We start from the raw sequence: 21,034 nt of genomic DNA, 5'->3' as shown, positions 1-21,034 counted from the left end.
TATAAGGCAAATTAACAGGATCAAAAAAATGCTATAAACTTTGGTGGTGTCACAAACGACACTAGATCCTTCAGGATGAAGATCCAAAGATTCAGGGTTTTAATGGACAGCTTCAGAGAAGCCGAGAGAGTCATGTGGCTCTATGATTGGACAGAAAAGGTCTGAGCCAGCAAAAGATGAAGGGGAGGGTGCTCACAGACCTATTCATCCACGTTCTTCCTGGCTTTCATTTGTGACTTTTTTCCACTGGAGTGTGGGGTGGGACCCTTTAGGGAATGGGGGATTGTAACTGGAGAGCTTTTCTCCAGCTCCCACTAAGCCCCAGAAGTCCCGTAGCTCACTTATAAAATGAACAGACACTTATATTATTTAAACTGCTTGGCCATTAGCTCAGGCCTGCTATTGTCTAGCTCTTACTCTTATATTTAGCCTATTGCTACTAATCTATATTTTGCCACGTGGCTCATGGCTTACCTGTACCTTACATCTCGCTTGTCATGGCAGCAGCTGGCAGGTCTCTCCTCCTGTCTCCTACTTCCCACAATTCTCTTCTCTGCTTGTCCCACCTATCCTTCCTGCCTGGCTACTGGACAATCAGTGTTTTATTTTAACCAATCAGAACAACACATTTGACATACTTGAACATCCCACAGCTGGGGATGAGGATCTTATGACCTTGAGTTAAAAAAATACGTTGGAGGATTCCTTCCCAGACAGTTCTATACAGAAATATGATTGGTGGTATTTAGGGACAGTAATTTGGCTTTTATGGCTAGATTTGAGGGGAGGGGCGCTGGGTTCTATGACCTGCCCTATGGAGGAGGAATTCTAACTTCCGAGTCTTCTTTGGGCTGTGGAGAGAGATGAGGGATGAGAGCTTAGAGGGCAGAAGGAGAGCAATGAGAAGCGTTGCTCCCAAGGCCTTCGCTCTGCAGTATGGCTTTTCTGAACCCCAATACACGTATAATACCATCATGTATTTTTTTATGGCACAGAGTTATTATTACCTTGTTAGTTTTAAACATGTTACCCTAAACGTAGTGTTCTTTATTATATCAGTAACTTGTCATCTAAATTTGTGCAGGAAGACAGTTGAAGAGGGTGAATGTAAAGATGTTGAGCATCTTTCAAATACTAAGGTGTGTTTTTCTTTTTTTTTAAAAAATGTAGGCCAGCGCTTGTGACGTGGTAAAAACTCAGGGGATGATGTTCTGCAGTAAGAAGAAGCTGCCTGGTAAGGCTTGAGTTTTTCAGATTACACAAAACAGTAGGAACTGTAATCTTATTTTATATCAGAGGCTTGATTTATTCAGGAAAAAAAAAAAAAAACCTTGGATAATTGTGTATACCCATGCAGCCCCTGAGGGCGTGTGAAACAAAATACAGACGTTTCTGTCATCTCACTAAGTCCCTTGTGTTGCTGTGGTCATGTTCTTGGAATCCCAGCCACTTTATGATCTGTCAGTTTACTATTGCCTACTTTAAGGTAAACATAAATGAAAAATACTACATGTATTCTTTCATCACGAATCTTTCACTTAATGTGAAGGTTTCACTGTGTATCTGTATGGTTGTTAGCTATCTGTGGTTTGTTCCTCATTTTTTCATCTCAAAGAAATGTTTTATTGCATGAATACACAAGTACTTAAAACTGAGTCCATACAAAATGAGTCTGGTCAAGGTAGCAAGAAACACACTTTTTTGTTTGTACATTTATTTTAGTAATCAGTTTCCTGAAAACAAGTTAAGTATAGATTCTCAGATATTTGGGGCCAGAAGTACTTCTGGGGTTTAGGTTTTATACTGGTTTTTATTATTTTATTAAAAAAATTTTTTTTTTTTAAAAGAGACAAGGTTTCTCTGTGTAGCTTTGTGCCTTTCCTGGATCTCGCTCTATAGACCAGGCTGGCCTTGAACTCACAGAGATATGCCTGGCTCTGCCTCCCGAGTGCTGGGATTAAAGGTGTGTGCCACCACCGCCCGGCTTATACTGGTTTTTAGTTTTTAGAGTTTAGAATATTTTCAGAGACCTTTTCTAGTTGAGTACTCCTAGCCTGAAACTGCAAATCTGAAATTCTCCAAAAATCTGAAACTTTTAAACATCATGTCAGTACTCAGAAACTTTGGGACGTTCAGAGCCTTTTGTGCTTCAGAATTTCAGGCTTGGGTTCTCAACATGAAGTAGTAATTCCAGTCAGAGAGGGTCCTGGTCACGGTTCTGTGGCTGTGAAGAGACACCATGACCACAACACCTTTTCTAAAGGAAGGCATTTAAGTGGGCTGGCTTCCAAGTTTGAGTCCAGGGAACATGGAAGGGATGAAGGAGCTGAAAGTTCCACATCCAGATCTGCAGGCAGCAGGAAGAGAGAGCCACTGGGCTCGACTTAGGCTTTTGAAGCCTCAAAGCCCAACCTCACTGACACACTTCCTCCAACAAAACCACACCTTCTAATCCTTCTTAAGTAGTGCTACTCCCTGATGACTAAGCATTCAAATATATGGACCTATGTGGGCCATTCTTATTTAAAGTACCACAGATAGTATTGATTTTTCATTTCATTTCTAGTCAGTAAATGACAACTACTATGTAGTTTTTACTTCAGTGGACATTCTGTATCTTATTACTAAGATTTTCTTCATTTTTGATCATAGTTTTTAAAGGTAAAAGGTTGAATTTGAGTTTATTCAATGCCCTATCTCTCCTTCTGACAGCGTCTATGGCAGGTGGTTGGCTCCTGCATCTGTGGTTATTCCATGATGCATCAGTTCCCTTGTAGGACACATGGCAATGTTCAGCCTCATAATGAGCTGACTTCTGTCCCAGTTCAGTGTCATCTGAAGGCTTTGTCTGCGCCCTCAGGAGGGGTCTGTTGATATTCCCAATGCCAATATAAGACTCCAGATTTCCTCCTGTCCTTTGTTGTTGTCATATGAAAGCCTTTGTAGCATGAATTGTTAGAAGGTCTTGTTATTAAAAACAAACCTGGAGCCAGGTATTGGGGTGAACGATGAAAGTTCAGAGAGACAGAACAGGCCATAGCTTCACCTTGCCAACTCTCAGCTGATCCTGTTTCCTCAGACTGGATGCCTCTCAGCTGAACTGTGCTGCTCAAAAGCCTAAAAGCTTAACTAGCTAGTTCCTGGTCCTCACGCCTTATATACTTTTCTGCTTCCTGCCATCACTTCCAGTCACCATGCCTGGCTGTTTCCAGTGTGGCTTTGAACTCACAGAGATCCAGATGGATCTCTCTGCCTTCAGAATATTAGGATTAAAGGAGTGTGTGTGCCACCCATTTTCTGCTCTCTCTATCTACTGGCTGTTCTGTTCTCTGACCCCAGATAAGTTTATTAGGGTGCACAATATTTTGGGAAACACAATACCACCACAAGCCTTTATATAAATCATTGGTACAATCTTTATAGTGTAAACACAAGGTTCAATAGTGCAAATGTGGCTGCTTCCAACAAGACCTGGTGCTGCAAGTCTTATGCTAAGACCATGGTCCAAGATCCAGGCCCGTCTATTAATATTTAAAACAGTTTCTATGTACACATGAATATAGACATGAAAGAGTGGGCAAAATTTTATAAATTAAAGTGAAGAGGGAGAGGGAGACAAAGAAGGCAATGGACAGGGTATATGCATCCTGAGCAGGGTTCCTGTTGAGAAGCAGCTGAGTCTGATGAAAGAGGCCTGTGGCTGCTCTGTCTGTTCTTGAACCTGGCATAAATCAATTTGTGGTTTCCTAGTCACCTCTGCAAAGTACCATTGCCATCTCCTTATTCGCAGACTCACTGCCAAACCTTTGGCATTAGGGAATTAGACAGTTCTGTGCTCAACTCTGACCCCAATGCATCATCTTCCTCTGGCTTTGCTTCCTTATTTGTAAAACGGGGCTGGGAATAGCATGTGCTTTTGAGGGTTATAGCATATTGTTTGAGAATTCCTGAAATAATGTCTGTGAAGCACTTTAGGTTGAATCTAGCTTTTAACAAATAAACAAGCATTGGCTTTTGTCATTATTCTTATAGTAGGCTTTAAGTCTCCAGTCATGAATCTATTTGAATAGAAAACAAAATGCCAGGGGTTTAATCTAAAATTTTTATTTGTAATTTATATAATCCAGTCCAGGTGTACCAGAGGGAAGAATTAGCTGTGAAGCTCTTGCAGCCATAGAGGGAATAAAGCTTCCAGTAAATTGAACTTTCCAACTCCTCGGGCCTGATGAACACATTTATATTGACTTATGAAAGAGGAAAACAAAGCCCAAACCCATCAGCATTTGTTTGAATCCTCTAATTTCATTTCCAAGCTCTTTTGTCAAGACATACTCATGCACACATGCACGCACGCACGCACGCACGCACGCACATGCGCGCGCGCACACAGGGGAAGACATTTTTCTCTTTAGTTTTCTGTTTAAATGTTCATAAACCCCAGAAGCTGCAGGTCAGCAGGAGTCCCTGCTCAGGGTGCATTTCTCAGTTGTATCAGGATGTGCTCTTGGAGTCAGATCAGAGAGTCCGGGGGCTGAACTCATGGCTTTAAAGCTCTCCAATCATTGTCCTTCTCTGTCTTTGGTGAATTGCTCTGGCTTCCAACTGACCAGATTTTGATGAATTAAAGAAAGCAAATCAAGGAAAGGAAAGGCCTACAGTATTGATTTAGCTTGAAGGAGCATTCTGAAAAATTTGACTCCCCCTGCAGAAAAATTAACAACAATCTTACACCCTAAGTGATACATGATACTTCATGTTTGGAGACTTTCTTTTGTATTTGAATGTTTTCTTACTTTTTTTTTTTTTTTTTTTTTTGAGCTGAGGATCAAACCAGAGCTAAATCCCCAACCTCCCCTTTTTTTTCTTTTTTAAAGATTTATTTATTTATTATGTATACAGAAGAGGGCATCAGATCTCATTACAGATGGTTGTGAGCCATCTTGTGGTTGCTGGGAATTGCACTCAGGATCTCTGTAAGAGCAGTCAGTGCTCTTAACCTCTGAGCCACCTCTCCAGCGTGTATTCTTACATTCTTACACGTAAGCTTACTTAAGAATCTCAGCCTATGCCATCAAGGTTTCATGCAAGGGACCACAAGTTCTCTGTGGTATGTCATTGTTTAATGACTTTGGGAGCATACAGCTAAGTGTCTGAATGTTGTCTTCAAAACCACATAAGCCAAAGGAAAAATATGCAGTGTAGGTAATTGAGGGACATTTGTGTTTATTAATTCTGCACTCACGCATGGGTCCTTGGAGGATCTCCTATTCCCCACTCTTGCTATTGGTCTGGATACAGAGTTCCTGTTCTCATTAAGTAGTGAACAACACTAAGTGGTTAAGATCCTCTCATAGACAAACTGATTAAACAAAGAGGCATAAGTGACTTTCGCTCTTTTCCTGACCAGAAGTGAGAGAGAGCAAATTTGTAATTTATTGTGCATTATGATGGATTAGATTAGGAAGAAGTAAGGATTGCCTTCCAGGACCTGGAGCAGAGTAGATGATCATTTGTCAATTTTCACTGGAAATGTTCAGAGAACAACTTCAAGACTCTCTCAGGGAGTAATGTAAGCATTTGGAGGATTCTCCCCCTTCCCCTATTTTGAGTTTAGTTTTTTATTTTTAAAAGATTTTTTGTATGCATTTTTTTTATTGTTTGAGAACTTCATACATGCATATACATTTCATGACACTTTTCTGTTTAAAAAGTGCTTCCAGCACATTTTCTAGTTAAATGATCACCACACAAAGTGTTGATACTTTCCTGAGAAGTCACACCTAAGGAGACAGGCTCTCAACTGAAGTGGTCCTGGGCAGCTGTGGGACTTGGCCCTTGCCTCAGCATCCTCGCCTCTCCCTACCTGCGGGCTTTTCTTTTCTTTTTAAATCTAATTCATTTTATGGGACCTAAAATCTTGTGTACAAAAAATAGTATCTTGATTGTAGTGAAATATTCTCAGCAGATAGTGTTTTAGAAGTCCCCTTCTGCATCTGTCTTAAGTGATTTGACAATGCTTTTGGATGTATTGAATGCGTGTTGTCCCACTTCCAAGCATAGTGAAATGGCTGTTTTCTTTTCTTTTCTTTTCTTTTTTTTTTCTTTTCCAGACAGGGTTTCTCTGGGAAGCCCTAGCTGTCCTGGAAACTCTCTCTGTAGACCAGGCTGTCCTTGAACTCCCAAAGATCCTCCTGCCTCTGCCTCCCCAGTGCTGGAATCCCTGGGTGTGCCCTCATCGCCTGACAATTTTTTTTTTAAGTTTTAAATTAAAAGTGGATTTGGTAAATCATTAGCCCCACCAGATACTTACTTTGGGGTGGGGTAGGACAGGGACTATAAGTTAATCATCCTTAGACAAGGTTCAACACAGCCGCAATCCTCACTGTGCTAAGTGACCATTTCCTATCCTTATTTGGTCACTGTGGAGAAAGTAGCAAGCACAGGGCAGAGACAAGTGTTCTTCCAGCACTTTGTTGATGAGCTGCTTGTTTGAGGAAAACATCAAATATTATTGGCCTTTGCAAATGGGGGAGTGAAGATTATTTTTCTTTCTTTTTTTAAAAAAATATTTATTTAATTTTATTATACATACACACACATATGGGTTTTTTTGTGTGCATGTATGTCTGTGTACCATATGCATGGGGCCTCTAGAGACTAGAAGAGGGCATTCAATCTCCTGTAACTGGAGTTAAGACAGTTGTGAGCCACCATGTGGGTGCTGGGAATCAAGAGCAGTCAGTACTCCTAACTGGGGAGACAACTTTCCTGCCCCAGAGTGAAGGCTATTTCTGTCATCTACATGGAGTAGGATGTTGAAGGCATCCCCTAGCTTTATATTCTGAAGTGGGCTCAAAACCAGGTCTAATAGAATTCTTCCTTTTTTGTGTTGCTTCCTGGAATCACCAGAGTCCTTAAAGTTGATGTTCTGTCCAGTCTCATGCCTCTGCTGGTCTCCTAAGCTGCCACAAAACATGTGAACCTAATTACCTACTTGACTTGTGTCTTGAGAGTCTTACATTCAACCAGGAACATGGCAGAGTGACTCACTAGCTGTTTTCTAGGTCAATTCCAAGCTCGTGGTCACATAGCATTTAGCACAAATGAGGTTGAGAAAAAATAATTAGGGTGATTGTTTGAAGGATGCTGACAATTACTTTGCAAAGATAATGTATACGCATGGCGCCATTTCTCTGTTTATAAGACACTCTCAGTCTCTGACTCTGACTCTGAGAGTTGCCCTGGGCAACTCTGCATTTGATTGGTTGGAGTTTCTCTCATCCTTTTTTCTAGTCATACTGACTCCTTTGGCTTTCTGCTTTATTCTCTAAGCTTTCTTCAAATCAACGGCCCTCTCCTAGTCATATTTTTCTTCTTTTGCACATGTTTTCTGTAACTTCATTGAGATATGAGAAGCCAGCCCGGGAGAAGGCCTTTGTTTGGCATCTTAAGTTGGGAGCTCCTTTACATCTTTTATTAACATGTGCTGACTTACTCCTTTAGGAGCCAGAAAAGCTCGGCGATTAGTTATAGAGGTGTGGGGTGCTTCTGTAGACCCTATACCCTATGTGACCATACCCCTCTTATTACTGAAATCATACCTGGAAAGAGCTCAGGAAACAGGAAATATTTAGGTTTAAATCATTGCATCTCAGAGAAGCCATTCCCAATGGGAATTCTTATAGGGAATTTGTCTCTGGATTCCTCTTCCAGGATGCGACTTTCCTATCATGCACTGTAGTTATAGGTAGAAGAAAGCTAATTTTTACAAAAATAATTCGGGCCTAGTGTAGCCAAGCTAAGAGTAGAGAACTGTAAAGATTTAGAGTCAAAGCCGGGGTGTTTTAGAGTTTTATGAAAAGATATCAAGATCTTCTGCCAGAATTAATTAACAAAAAGTTAATTCATAAAGACAGTAATCACTAAAGATGCAGATATGAAGATTAAGACTTAATCCTAAGGATTTAGAAGCAAAAAGAGGGCTTCCTGGATCTAATCAGGTCTTCTGGAGCAAGAACAACATTTGATCATTTAGGGAGAGCTGGTGGCAATCTATTAGAATATGATTATGGAGGTCAGTGAGATGGCTCAGCCAGTAAAGGTTCTTGTCACACAAACCTGGTGATCTGAGTTTGACCCCTGGGATCCATGTAAAGGTGAGAGGAGAGGTTAGACTTCACAGAGTTGTCTTCTGACCTCCACACTTATGCTGTGGTGAAGCGGCTGTCTCCCCACACCATGCATCCACACACAGAGCAATAATAATGATAATACAATTTCAAATAATTTAGAATGTGGCTATCTGTAGTTCTAGATGGATAATTCCTTCTTGGTTTGTAGGGTCAAGGTTGTGGTTTTGGAATAAATACAATTTGGTACAGAACTACAAATCTGTGCTCCTGGATGTAAACCACACAAATGTGCAATTTGAAAATGACAATCCTCTGAATGTGCATAATCTAAGGCCGGGCCAATTAACATTTAAATCAGTATATTTGATTTTTTATTTAGAGGTGAAGCTAATTGATAAGTCTACTGCAGCTTGTTGATGGGCCAGGTTAAATCTTGCCATTTGGAAAGAGTCCTTTGCCCACCCTTGCACTAATACTCACTACTTTTTTCTACAGAATTTTTTTAAAATTAGTTTTGGGTTAAGGTAGTGTTACACAAATTACCTTGAAGTCTCACTGTCCAAGTACCATTTTTAGTGTTGACTCTTTTGTTTGTTGTAGGATAATCACAAAGAAGAAATGGTCAGGCTTTTAGAGTCAGGATTGAAGAGTTTCTTTCAAGTGATTGGTTGGAAGGCTGCTTCTTGGTGGTATCCATGACAGGAAGACACACTCTGTGGTTGTGAACTGATGCCACCAGTCCAGCATGGTTTTTGTCAGCAGCTAGATGACTCAGTCTGGACTGCAGGAACAACCACAGAGAATCCACTTTCCAGGCAAGAGAGCCATGCTGGTGGATGTTAGGCAAACAATACATCCCATGAATGGTAGGAATGGAAATGTAACCCAAAACACAGTTGTCATTAATTATCAGGAATCTTCAGGGTGACCTTCAGACTGAGGAGCAGTGTCTTTGTGTTTTAGTCAGTGTTCTGTTGCTGTGAGGAGACATCATGACCACAGCAACTCTTATGAAAGAAAGCTTTTAATTGAGACTTGTTACAGTTTCAGAGGTTTAGTCCATTGTCATCATGGCAGGGAGTGTGGTGGAGAGGCAGACATGGTGCTGGAGAGTAGGTGGAGAGTTCTACATCCGGATCTGAAGGCAGAGAGACATTGGGCCTGCCTTGAGCATTTGAAACCCCAAAGCCCACCCTCAGTGATGCACTTCCTCCAACAAGGCCACACCTCCTAATCCCTGTCCAGTAGCATCACCCCTGATGACTAAGCATTCAAATACATGAGCCTGTAGGGGCCAATCTTATTCAAACACCACAAGCTGGGTGAGTTGTAGGAGAGATTTTGGGGAAAAGTTTTTACAGTCTTCCCAGGTGATTTCTGACATGGGTGACACTAAAGGATGCTTGCCTTCCTTCTAACACTCTCACTGTGTCTCCTTTCTCGAAAGCACTTCCCTTTTCTGTCCCCTTGCTCAAGGACGTGTCTCTTACCGCACACCTACTCATCTTACGACTCTGTCCTTTTTTTTTTTTTTTTTTTTGGGAGAGCTGTGAATCAGTTCTTGAGAAATCAAAGGGCCCTCAAGTCAGATGGGTAAGTCATGTACCATGCAAGCCCACTATTGATCTCTGGCAATTACTTTGCAGGCTATCCCCATAGCTTTTATTATTTGATCTCAAACCTTTAATAGTAAACACAAGACAGAGGCATGTCACCTCACTACAGAAGATGCATGGCCAGTGTTCCTGGGCACTGTCTTCTCTTTGACAATTTTTAATTGTGTATTGTCACAAAATTTGGGCCTGTCTATTTATTCATTGTGACACTGGTGTATACATTTCCTTTCAGAAGAGATTAACCCATTGGCTATGTCTATTGAAGGCTCTTAATTATGTGATACCCATTTTAGAAATGCCACCTTTTGGTCTGTGACCATAAAGCATAAAGTCAGTGGCTTAAATGGCCAATTCTATATGATTTTATTTGCCTGTGTTGTATTTTGTGGGTTTTTTTTTTTTTGTGAAAAGAAAAATCATTTTAAAGGTAAGTTTGGCTTTTAATGGGTCTTTCTCTAGAAATTACATGAAGTTAAGAGAAAGGATCTTTATGGAATGAACAGATGTACAAACTAGAGAAATACAGTGTTTTATTTTATGGATTTCATTAAAGGGATAGTGAAAAACATTATAGTTTTTCATTTTGAGACTGTCTTTTAACTTTTTAAAATGTGTGTGTGTGCAAGCACATGAATTCTTGTATGTGTGTGATTCTTGAGTTTAAATGCAGGCACACAATGCCACAGTGCCCATGGAGAGGCCACAGAACAATTACAGGCTGCTCTTCCTTTCACCTGTCTGAGGCAGGCTCTCTGCTGATTTTCATCTGCACACACCAGCCAGCCTGAGAGCCTCCAGGGATTCCCTGTCTCCACCTCCATCTCCCTAGAGGGGTTTTGGTATTATAGATGCTGCGTGTCCAGCTTGCATGTGTGTTTGGGGATTCAAATTCAGGTCCTCCTGACTTTGAAGGTCCTTTTCCTGGCAAATTATTTCCCCAGTCCACTTCCCCAGCCCCACTTAGAACTTTACAACTGGTGTTCCAACATTCAGGTTAGACAGGAAACTAACACCCTTCAATTTCTTTTTCTTTTCTTTTTTCTTTTCTTTTCTTTTGCAACACCCTTTAATTTCAAAGAAAAGAACTCAAAATCAAAGTAGTCTCAGTGATGTTTCTTTAACAAGTTGTGTTTCTGTGGGTTTAACATTGAATTCCATATCTGATCTCTCTGTCCTTTAGAAGTGGAGCGGGTGGTGAAAGCCAATGACCGTGACTACAATGAGCAGTTCCAGTACGCGGTGAGTGAACACACAGCACAGTGGATTGTGGGAGGGGCTTTGCTCAGCGTTAGAAGAGGGATCCATGTCTTGTAGAACCTCATTACGATGAAAATCTTTCTGCGCTGGCCCACCTTAAAAATGTGGTTCCATGTGCTGTCACACATAGCCCTCTTCTGCTCTGTTTGGTGGGCATGGAAGAATAGTAACATCCATTCTCAGTTATTTATGCTTACTTCATTTTGGTGTCCATTTAGGTAGTATAATATGCTGGAAAAAATGAAAATGGGCTATGAAAGTATCGATTGATGAGAAAGTGAGGGTAGTGGCTGATGAGTGATGGGTTGAATTTGAGGTTTTTCTCTAAGTAATTTCTGGGAAATGTGGAAAAGCATATGCAGGATGAGGTTTCTAAGTGCTGAATGACTCTGTTTACAAAGTGCATCATGAGAACCATTAGTTCAAATGGTTCACAGCGGCATTGCCCAAGGAGGGAGAGTTTTGGTCAATGAACACTTTGGTATTTTCTTCCTGTTGGTGGGTCACTGGCAGAGAATATAAATGCATGCACCAACATTGAAACTCAATGTCACTGGCCACTCACTGTGGCCCCCAACAGCTCTTCTGTTTCAATCATAATCTGACTTTCTGTGTAGGTTTCGTTTCCCACACAAGGAGTCTGGATTTTGTTTCTATAACTGCTTTCTCATTGTGAAACAATATATTGAAACTTTAACTTTATTCACCTGTCTTGTAAGAATGATTAAAGCAACTTTGTCTTTGAGGGAAGGGAGCCCTCTTTCAAGATGATGTGCATAGTTCTTAGAACGGAAGGGAAGGGTTACCTCAGGTAATGCCACTCTGTGTGGTGTGATACATGGTCACCAGCAGACTTGACCTTCACATCCCTGCTTCAGGTGATCCTGTATCTGTAAAGGATGGCTCTTTAAAACTGTGACCATAATATCCCAGTCTGTCTGTCTGTTTGTCTCTCTGTGTAGTCCAGAGGACAATTTGTGAGAGCTGGCTCTCTCCCACCTTGAGTGACTCTGGGTGACTCAGAACTAGCTGCATTTGCTTATTTCCCAATGTATAACAAGTACTTTTATTCTGTGAGTATAAGGAAAGCCATATTTTATAAGATTACACAGCCTTTTTTCTGATGTCTTTTATGTAACCTATGAGATATTTCAGTCTTACAAAGATATAGGAGGTAACATGACACCCATGAGCCCACCACCCAGGCTGATAATGGGCATTCACAGTTTGTCACACAAGCTAATAGTATATTAATGATATAGAGATGATATGAACAAAAGCACACAAATGTGTGGCTGTGTTTTCTGTTGGCTTTCCTACTAGCACCAAGGTATTATAACAGTACCCTGGGGCAGAGCAGAGTCTATATGACTACCCTGTCTTGGACTGAACCTGCATCAAGGAGAAGCAAAATCCGTCAAGCCTGTGGCGCTAAGAATTACAACAGAAGTAGTCAGTGAAAATCTGCAGGTGAAGGGTTCAGGGATTCATCTCTAGTGGGCAGCAATATGACTCAGAAGGACCTGGCAAGCTCCTGACCTTTACTGGGTAGTTCTAGCAGAATGTGAGCTCTCTCAGTTTCATTGAGGCTAATTAAAACAGCAACCTCATAGAGCCATTGCGAGGACTAAGGCATGACAAAACACAGAGACTACGAATGAGTATCTGCACATGTAGGATTTGAATTGATGACTACTTACCAAATGGAAAATCCTTTAAGGTAGGCAACTCCCTAAGGCATTTGCTTAGTCTTGCCCAGCTTTAATGGAAGTGGATTTAGAGAGATCCAAACAGATCCCAGGGGAAATGCCATATTCATTGGAGGAGTGATCTTCCCACCAAAAGTCTGGAGAGAAAATGGGAATAAACTCAATAATTGTATGGGAACGACGAAAGGAGAAATAGTGAAGAACTCTTGAGTGGGGTAGGAAGAGTGCTGGGGGCCGAGCCACAGTTTGAACCCTTTCTCTCAGGACTAGCTTGTGATCTGATTGGTTTATTCCCCTGAGAACCATGTATTTCATCTACAAACTGTGAGAAACTTTCTACCAGGGTTGCTTATGGAAGGATTAGATTGGATTATTTTAGCAAAATATTTGATAACAGTAACAATAGCAGGTGCTTCATGTGTGCCAGCCTTAATTATGGATTTTTCTCTTAACCCTAACAGAGCTGTGGGCAGGTTCCTCAGTGGGTTCCTATGAGGCATGGGCGGGGTATGCTATTTGCCACAGCGGTGTAAGAGGATGTGGAGAAACTCAATAGCCTTGTGAACTGCATACAGAAGAGACCATGTTCACAATGAACAATGTGAGACCCTGAAAGTACAGAAGTCATTGATAAACTGCAGTTGTGGGGAGGGGCGGGTGTCACATGACCAGAGCACTGCGGCTGTGGGAGTGTAGTTTCCTTCTCAGATGAGCCAGTCTGAAAGAACGCCAACTCAATGAGATACTTATCAGCTTCCTGTTCCGTACAGGGCACCACCAGAGGCAGGGCGTGTTCCTTCAGCCTCCCTGTGGATTGTGATAGACACACGGTTAATAGTGAGCAAGAAAGGCAACAATGGTAACAGTGACAGTTCAAACTCACGGTGCTTCCCAAACGCAAGTTACTGTTCTAGGCATACTACTAAACCACCGTATTGACATGTGATCTTCCAGCACCAAACACTTTTATTGTCCCGTTTTCTGTAGGAAGACATTGAAGCATGGAACAGTCCATTTTAGTGACTTTTGCAAACTTAACACAGATAAAATCTGACAATACTGCTGCATGTTGGGCGATTGGCATTGTACCTCAGTCTTCTGAAGCACCCACCCAGGTGAAAGAAACAGGGCTGTGCCTAGTAATCCGCCGCAATCAAGTAATTCAAGGGTGGGAAGGCTGAGATTCTACACAGTGGTCTGTTTCCATGTCTATGATTCTGTCCATGATAACTTGTCATTCTTCTGAACGGTCCAGAAAACAAACAAACAGAAAAACAAGTGCAATACACTAAAACCACCCCTCTCCCAACCAAACAGGCCCCATCTCCCCTCTTCTGTCACAGTCTCCTGACACATTGGTAAGTTGTTTTTAGTTTATTTTATTAAGAAGTAGGGTTGACTTTTTTTTTTTTTTTTTTTTGAGACAGAGTCTCATGATATTAACACGGGCATGTTAAAAAATGTTTTTGGAAGGTTCTGGGGATTGAAGTTGGATCCATGATTAAACTCAGTAGTAGAGGCAGTACTCTACTTATTAAGCTAAGTCCACAATCTGATTAGCCAAATTTTTATACTTTAAAGACAAAGGAAGATACAAGGCTATACATTTTACAAAACAAGGCTTGGCTGCATTTTAGGTCTGTATGTGTGACTGGGGGAGAACAAAAATCATCTAAAACTCAGATAAATGGTGTAAAGCCACAAGCATTAAGCTTGCCTAGGCGGCCTTTACTCACTGAAGGCTGAAGGGCAATATTTCAACACAGCAGGAGTCTTTGTCCGTCAACAAACTGTAAACTACAAAGTGTTCTTGATTAATAATCGAAATAAATAATAGAAAGGGTAAAAACAGTTCTATTAAAGTTGGTTGGGGTGTCCAGCTGGCTCAGTGGGTGAAGGTGCTTGCTGCCGAACCTGAATGTCATCCCGGGGAGCCACATGCTGGAAGAAGAGAACTGATTTCTGCAAATTATCTTCTGACTTCCGCATGTGCATGTGCCCTTCTCCCCACAAATAAACAAACAAACAAACAAACAAACAAACAAATAAATACAACATAATAAATGTTTAAAATAAATATGTTAATGTTAAAAAAATGTTCAATTGTATAAGTTTTCCAAACAGCCAGAAACTTAAAGTGGATGGTAGAAATGAAGAAAATACTTGTCGTTGTATTAAAATGTGATGTTGGGGGCTGGAGAGGTGACTCCATGGTTAAGAGCATTTGCTGCTATTCCAGAGGACACAAGTTTAGGTCCCAGCCCCCCCCCCCCCCAAATATAGCTCATTAGAGCCTGTAGCTCCTGCTCTATGATATCTGATACCAGAACCATCTGCATTACAAGACACACACACACACACACACACACACACACACACACACACACACAAATAATAAAAAAATAAAGTGCTGTGGTGTTTTATGGATCTCTAAAAATGTTATTTTATTAAAATACAACAATTATACATATTAATTGCATGCAATATGATGTTCTCATTGTGCTGATACTATATAATTATCTAATCAGTATAATTAGCATATCTGCCACCTTAAAGTTTCATCATTTCTTTATGGGTCCACTGTCATTCTCTGTGTGTGACTTAGTGCACCTCTCCAAGTCAACGTGCCATGCCCATATTTCTCTGGGACCAATTGTGGAAAGATATATGATTCACTGTACTCTTTTGATAGAGATAAAAATGATATTCTAAGTGCAGTATTCCTAGCATGCCTGCTCTCTACCTAGCAATGTGTATGTTTGTTGTTTTACCTACTCTTCAAAGAGTGTTTGAGGCAGTGTCCAAACAGAACACACAGCTCAAGGGGATTAAGAATATGTGAGGAAACTATTATTGGTGGGGTATTTTTAAGTGACCACAAAACATAAGTGGAAGGGGCCTGTCTGCTTACATGAGCAGTGTGGGCCAGGCCACTGGGGTTAACCAACAAGAGGATAACAATTCTGCTTCCCACCTTCCAAGAGCTCATGTATTCTGTGCAGGAAGAGAAGAGCAGCACATCAGAACAAGCTTGATCATGAGAACGAAAAGGAGATGATAAATTTTGGTTGTGGTGTATGACTTATACTGTCAGGGAGATGAGAACTCAAGCTTAGTGAAAATTTTGGAGGAAGTTTTGATAGAGGAAATGGGAAATGGTCCCAGGCTTGTGTGCTTACTTGGACTGCCAGTGTTGGGAAGGACAGTGCTGAGCACGGGTCAAGTGAGCCATGTGAAGTCACTGTGGTTCAGGCAGATGCGATGGAGTTGCTTGCAGCAGAGTGTGATGCTGGGTCTGGTGATGCATGCCTATCGTCCTGGTCCTCTAGGGTTGAGGCAGGATTGCTGCAAATGCAAGGGCAGCCCCTGTGCTTTGCATATGAATGACAGGCTCCTAAGAGCTGGGAAGACACACAATAAAATAGGATTACAGTTGGTCTACATGTTAGGTAGACTGAATGACTATCCACAAGGAAATGCCAGGTTAGTACTGAACAGAACCTGGGTGTGGTAAGAGCTGCAGCTTTAGGAACGTCTACACAGGAGGAGGAATTCAATGTTGAAAGAAGGGTGGAGGCTGTTGGGAGTGATGGCTGGCTCTGCAGTGAGGGGCAGATGAGAAGGCAGAAGGAGGCAGCCTAAGAAGGGAAAGAAATCGATGACTGAGGAGAACAGAGTAAGGTGGACGCTTGGGGAAGGGAGCGTCTCAGGAAATGGGTGACTAATTGGTTTGAAAGGTGTGTGCAGGGGATTGAGAACCATGAAAAACACTGTTGATCCTAAGTAGCTTGAGACCTTGAGAAAGTGGTTTTAATCCGCCCCCCTACCCCCTCCGCTTTTTACAGTCCGTTAGGCTATACATGCCACACAAAATATTATTTTCAAATTCTGATGCCTTACTTTCAAACTCATCACTGATGTTAGGGTATACTTTATATTTATTTCCCAGACATAGCAACCTGAAGGCATAGCAACTTCCCCTACAAATACATAGGAATGCAGGAAACTTTGTATGAATAATTGGCCAGAAATTAAACATTGAGGTGAAATTTTACAGACCAAATGCTTAGATTACTATATAAACCCAGCACGTGCAGTGTTAACAAATATTAGCAACATTAAAATGAATATAAAATCATACCTAGTTCTATATACACAGGAAATGTCACAGGCCTGAATCACGGTATGATAAGATCCACGAGATCCTGATGGCCAACACAACACGCCAAGCATGTAGCTGCAGTACTAAACACAAACTTGGTTGCAGTTGTCAGAGATCTTGAAGGCATACACACAAAATTCACTTTCTTCCAACTAATTGGCAAATCTCTCAAAGCACACTTAATCACACAGAGCCATGGTTCTCAACCTTCCTAATGCTGCAGCCTTTTAATACAGTTCCTCATGTTGTGGTGACTCCCGACCATAAAATTTTTTTGTTGCTACTTCATAACTGTAATTTAGCTACTGTTATGAAACGTATTGTAAATATCTGTGTTTTATGATGGTCTTAGGTGACACTGTGAAAGTGTCATTTGTCCCCCAAGAGGGGTCTCGACCCATAGGTTGCCACTGATATAGAGGCTCATGGTCTAATTGAACCTTATGACCTGGGTCAAGACTGATGATAGAACCTGACCAGCACAGTTTGGTCATCCACAGGAAATGCTACTCTTATAATTAGCAATTATATTTAGATTCTTCTTGCTCAAGACTGTCTCAGTCCTGGTGACATGTCATGTATAAAGAGAATGTCTGGCTCCTCCCACTGACAGCCATTGGGCAATGGTGCTGAGGAACTGTAGTGAATTGAAACTATGTAGCTGGACCTGCTCTGCCTGGCTCCCTGTGGTGTGGAGAGGCCGACTTCAGGCTGTGTTGGCCATGAATCACTTGCTCTGTAAAGTAATATTTTTGACTGAAGTTACTTACTTTTTATGTGTAAGTACCAATATAGAGTGAGCATTGTCACTGCTGGGACTAAATAAATACTGAAAAGATGACCTAAGAGAGAAAAGCTTTATTTTGGCTCATTGTTTTAGAAACCCTAAATGTGAAATATTATACAACTGGGATTAGAAGAATTAAGATGGGGATCCCTGATGGTAGAATTTTGGAGCCCTGTTACAGTTTGACTGTTTCGAATTGTGTTTCTGCTAAGACTTAACCAAGGAACAGATGCAAGAGGAAGAGAATTGACTACTCAGTGAAGAGAACCACAATCCAGTTTCCTTTGTAGTCAGTATCTGATTAAATAGCACCATAAATCACCATGTGGACCAAGTGGGGCAATTTCTGTAACAATTTCGAAGCTAACAGAAAACCACTATTTCCAACCGTCACCAAGTGGTTTTTAATCTTATTTTTGTAGTTTTACTTATTAGCCCAAACAACATGGTTCTATGATAAGATTGCTAAAATCACAGTAACCATTATATCTTACATTTTGTAGGTTGAAGACTAATCAAATTATTCATGCAAAAAATATAGAATCTAATTCATGTCCACTGTTATAAAACCAATACTTAGATTTGTGTTGTATTTTTCATGTGACTCTATTTCTTCTTTTTTGAAAGATAAAAGTTGTAAATATTTATGGTAAAATATTTTGAAATATGTTTAAATTGTGGAATAGTTAAGTCAAGTTAATTAACATATATCTGGCTTAATATACTTACCGTTTTGTGGTGAGAACACTGAAAATCTACTTTAAAAAGTTATTGTTGCTTTTCTTTTTTGAGGCAACGTCTTCTTCTAATAGCCTAGGCTAGCCTGGAACTCACTGTGCAGACCAGGTTGTCCTGAAACTCACAGCCATTCTCTTGCCTCAGCTTTCTAGTACTGAGCTTATAGATGTGAGCTAATCCCCGACACCCACCCCAGGATATTCTATTTTCATGGACAAAAAAAGCTACTTAGGAATGAAAGTTCAACTTTAATTCTTTACAAATGGGCTGTTTTGGAGCTATTTGTGTGTTTATGTGTCTTTGTGTAACATGACTATTAGATGACATAGTTGAGAGGGTATGTGTGGAGCACCCCAAGAATGTTCTGGCTTGACTACTGGGAAGTTCTTTGAGGAAATAAGTTCAGTACAGCAAATGATTGGCACATCTGGGTTGGTGATGGTACTCTAGACCAGATGTCTCCAGTGGCCCTGACTGCTCTGGTTTCTTGTATGCCTTCCTGGTTGTAAACTTGTTGTGAGTCCAGCTGTAGCTGACCAGGTGCAGTGGAGATATGTAGAAGTGACATCATTCCATGCTGATTATCTGAAAGTACTGGAAATGAGACTTTGTTTTTAGTTATGAGCATTTGTATGCAGGTAGGTGCACATGGATGTATGTGCCTGCAGAGGCCAGAAGACGTTATTGGATCATCTGGGGCTGGAGTTATAGGTATTGTCAACTGCCCTGCACAGGTCCTGGGAAGCAAGCTCAGGTCCTCTGCAAGCACAGTATGCCATCGTAACTGCTGAGCTATCTCTCTAGTTCCAGAAGATTGTTTATATGAAAGGAAAGACCTGACTAGATTATCTAGTAATTTCAAGTAGAAGCTTAGTGTGGAATTATTTTTTAAAAATGTTCTCAGCTAGTTCTCCATACAGAACTCTAACTATATATCTAGTTGTGTTCCTAACCTTCAGAAGAGAGGGAGTCACTGCCTCTCCAAACACTTCGCTGTCTTTGGATAATGTATTTAATTGACATGCACATCCACTGTGCTCACTGCCAGGCTTTATAAGGATGTTTGCATACAGGTATATAGCGTATGTTGGCTGTGTTTCCTGCCAGGCTTCCTCCTCTTCCCTCTCTCATAATCCCTCATGTTAGTCTCCTTCCCTTCCTGGACATTCTACTTTCATGACATATATGTGGATGGTTTTATATGTCTATATGAAATGCTGGATTCACAAATGATGGAGAATATAGCATATAATGTTTGTCTGAGTCTGTCTTAATTCATATAATGTGATAATGCCCAATTACATTCATTTTCCTGGAAACAACTTTAAGTTCTTTTGAGACAATGTCTCACTAGGTAGCCTTGGCTGGCCTAGAACTCATTATTTAGATTAGGCTGTTCTAGCACTCACTATGTATACCAGGCTACCTTGGATTAGAACTCATTATGTAGACTAGGCTGGTCTTGAACTTGTAGCATTCATCCTGTCTCCAATTACATGTGTGTGCTACCACACCCAGCAGAATAGATTCATTACTTTCTGTTAATGGAGACAAATTGGAGGACAAAGCAGAACAAATATTTCTCCTATTTCACCCAGCAACCCTTCTGATACTTGTGAATGAATGCTCAAACCTGAGCTCCAGAATAATCACCTGAAATTCCATTTCTTCTCCAAGGGCTTTTGCTTTTCTGTAACTGCTTCTGGTGAAGTGTTTCAGAGTTAAGCACAATATTCTAGATGCTATTTGACTAGCTTGATGCAAAAGAGAAAGCGTTACTGTAGTGGAAGTATTAATGAATAAGAGACAGTACCACCCTTCTGGAGATTGTTGACAATGACACCCCACTTCTATTGCTAGTGACAAGGATTGACTCTCTTTGTCATTAAGTCTCCTTTACTATTGTATCGTATACAGATTTCCTGAGCATAACTTCTGTGTCTCCATCAGTATCTAAACCAATGACACAATAGAATTAGTAACTCTGTGGGTGGAGTCTAGGCATTTTTAAAAGTTCCCCAGGATTCCAGTTGTCAATCAGGGTTAGGGATCACTGGTCTAGGACTCAGGAGATGGTTTAATGGGTAAGGTGCTTGACACACACACACACACACACACACACACACACACACACACACACACGCACAGTATATTGGTTCTCAAGAGGAAGAATCCAAAGAGGTTGCTATTTTTAGGAGAATATACCCTGAAATTCACTTTCTAATTCTTACCACAGTTAGAGTAAGTTGGGCAGAAGGCAGAGAAGGAGAACATACCAGAGAAGACAATATGAAGGACATAAGAGGAGGTGGGAAAGGTTCAGCAATGGCAACTCATCATCCTTTGTTTGTTCATCCATTCAGGGGGCAGTGAGACAGATTTAGTTGGTTTTGTCCTAAAGCAGTTTTGTGTACTGGTTGTTATTCTTAGCTGGACTCCCAGTGAGGCTTAGCTGGATGGTCAGCTTTTTATTTTTTGAGACAGTTTCTCTGTGCAGCCCTGGCTGTATTGGAACTTGCTCTGTAGATTAGGCTGACCTTGAACTCACAAAGTTCTGCCTGCCTCTGCTTCCCTAGCACTGGGATTAAAAGCAGGTGCCACCATACCCAGCTTGGATAGTAAGCTATTAAATA

The 21,034-nt window shown here is 41.0% G+C and overlaps 1 protein-coding gene across 2 annotated transcripts in view; it reads left to right on the top strand.

Moving 5' to 3' along the window:
* Positions 1 to 1,183: 1,183 nt before the first annotated feature.
* Atp8b4 (ATPase phospholipid transporting 8B4 (putative)) overlaps positions 1,184 to 21,034 on the top strand; it is a 160,082-nt gene continuing 140,231 nt past the window's right edge. For both annotated transcript variants that reach the window (XM_036185697.1, XM_036185698.1), the window contains exons 1-2: positions 1,184 to 1,234; positions 10,929 to 10,987. In XM_036185697.1, coding sequence (XP_036041590.1) covers positions 1,204 to 1,234; positions 10,929 to 10,987 — 90 coding nt within the window. In that variant the 5' untranslated portion in view covers positions 1,184 to 1,203. The remainder of the gene's footprint in view (positions 1,235 to 10,928; positions 10,988 to 21,034) is intronic.

Source organism: Onychomys torridus, chromosome 4 (assembly GCF_903995425.1).
Source record: "Onychomys torridus chromosome 4, mOncTor1.1, whole genome shotgun sequence".
Taxonomy (NCBI): domain Eukaryota; kingdom Metazoa; phylum Chordata; class Mammalia; order Rodentia; family Cricetidae; genus Onychomys; species Onychomys torridus.
This window is presented reverse-complemented; position numbering and strand designations above follow the sequence as displayed.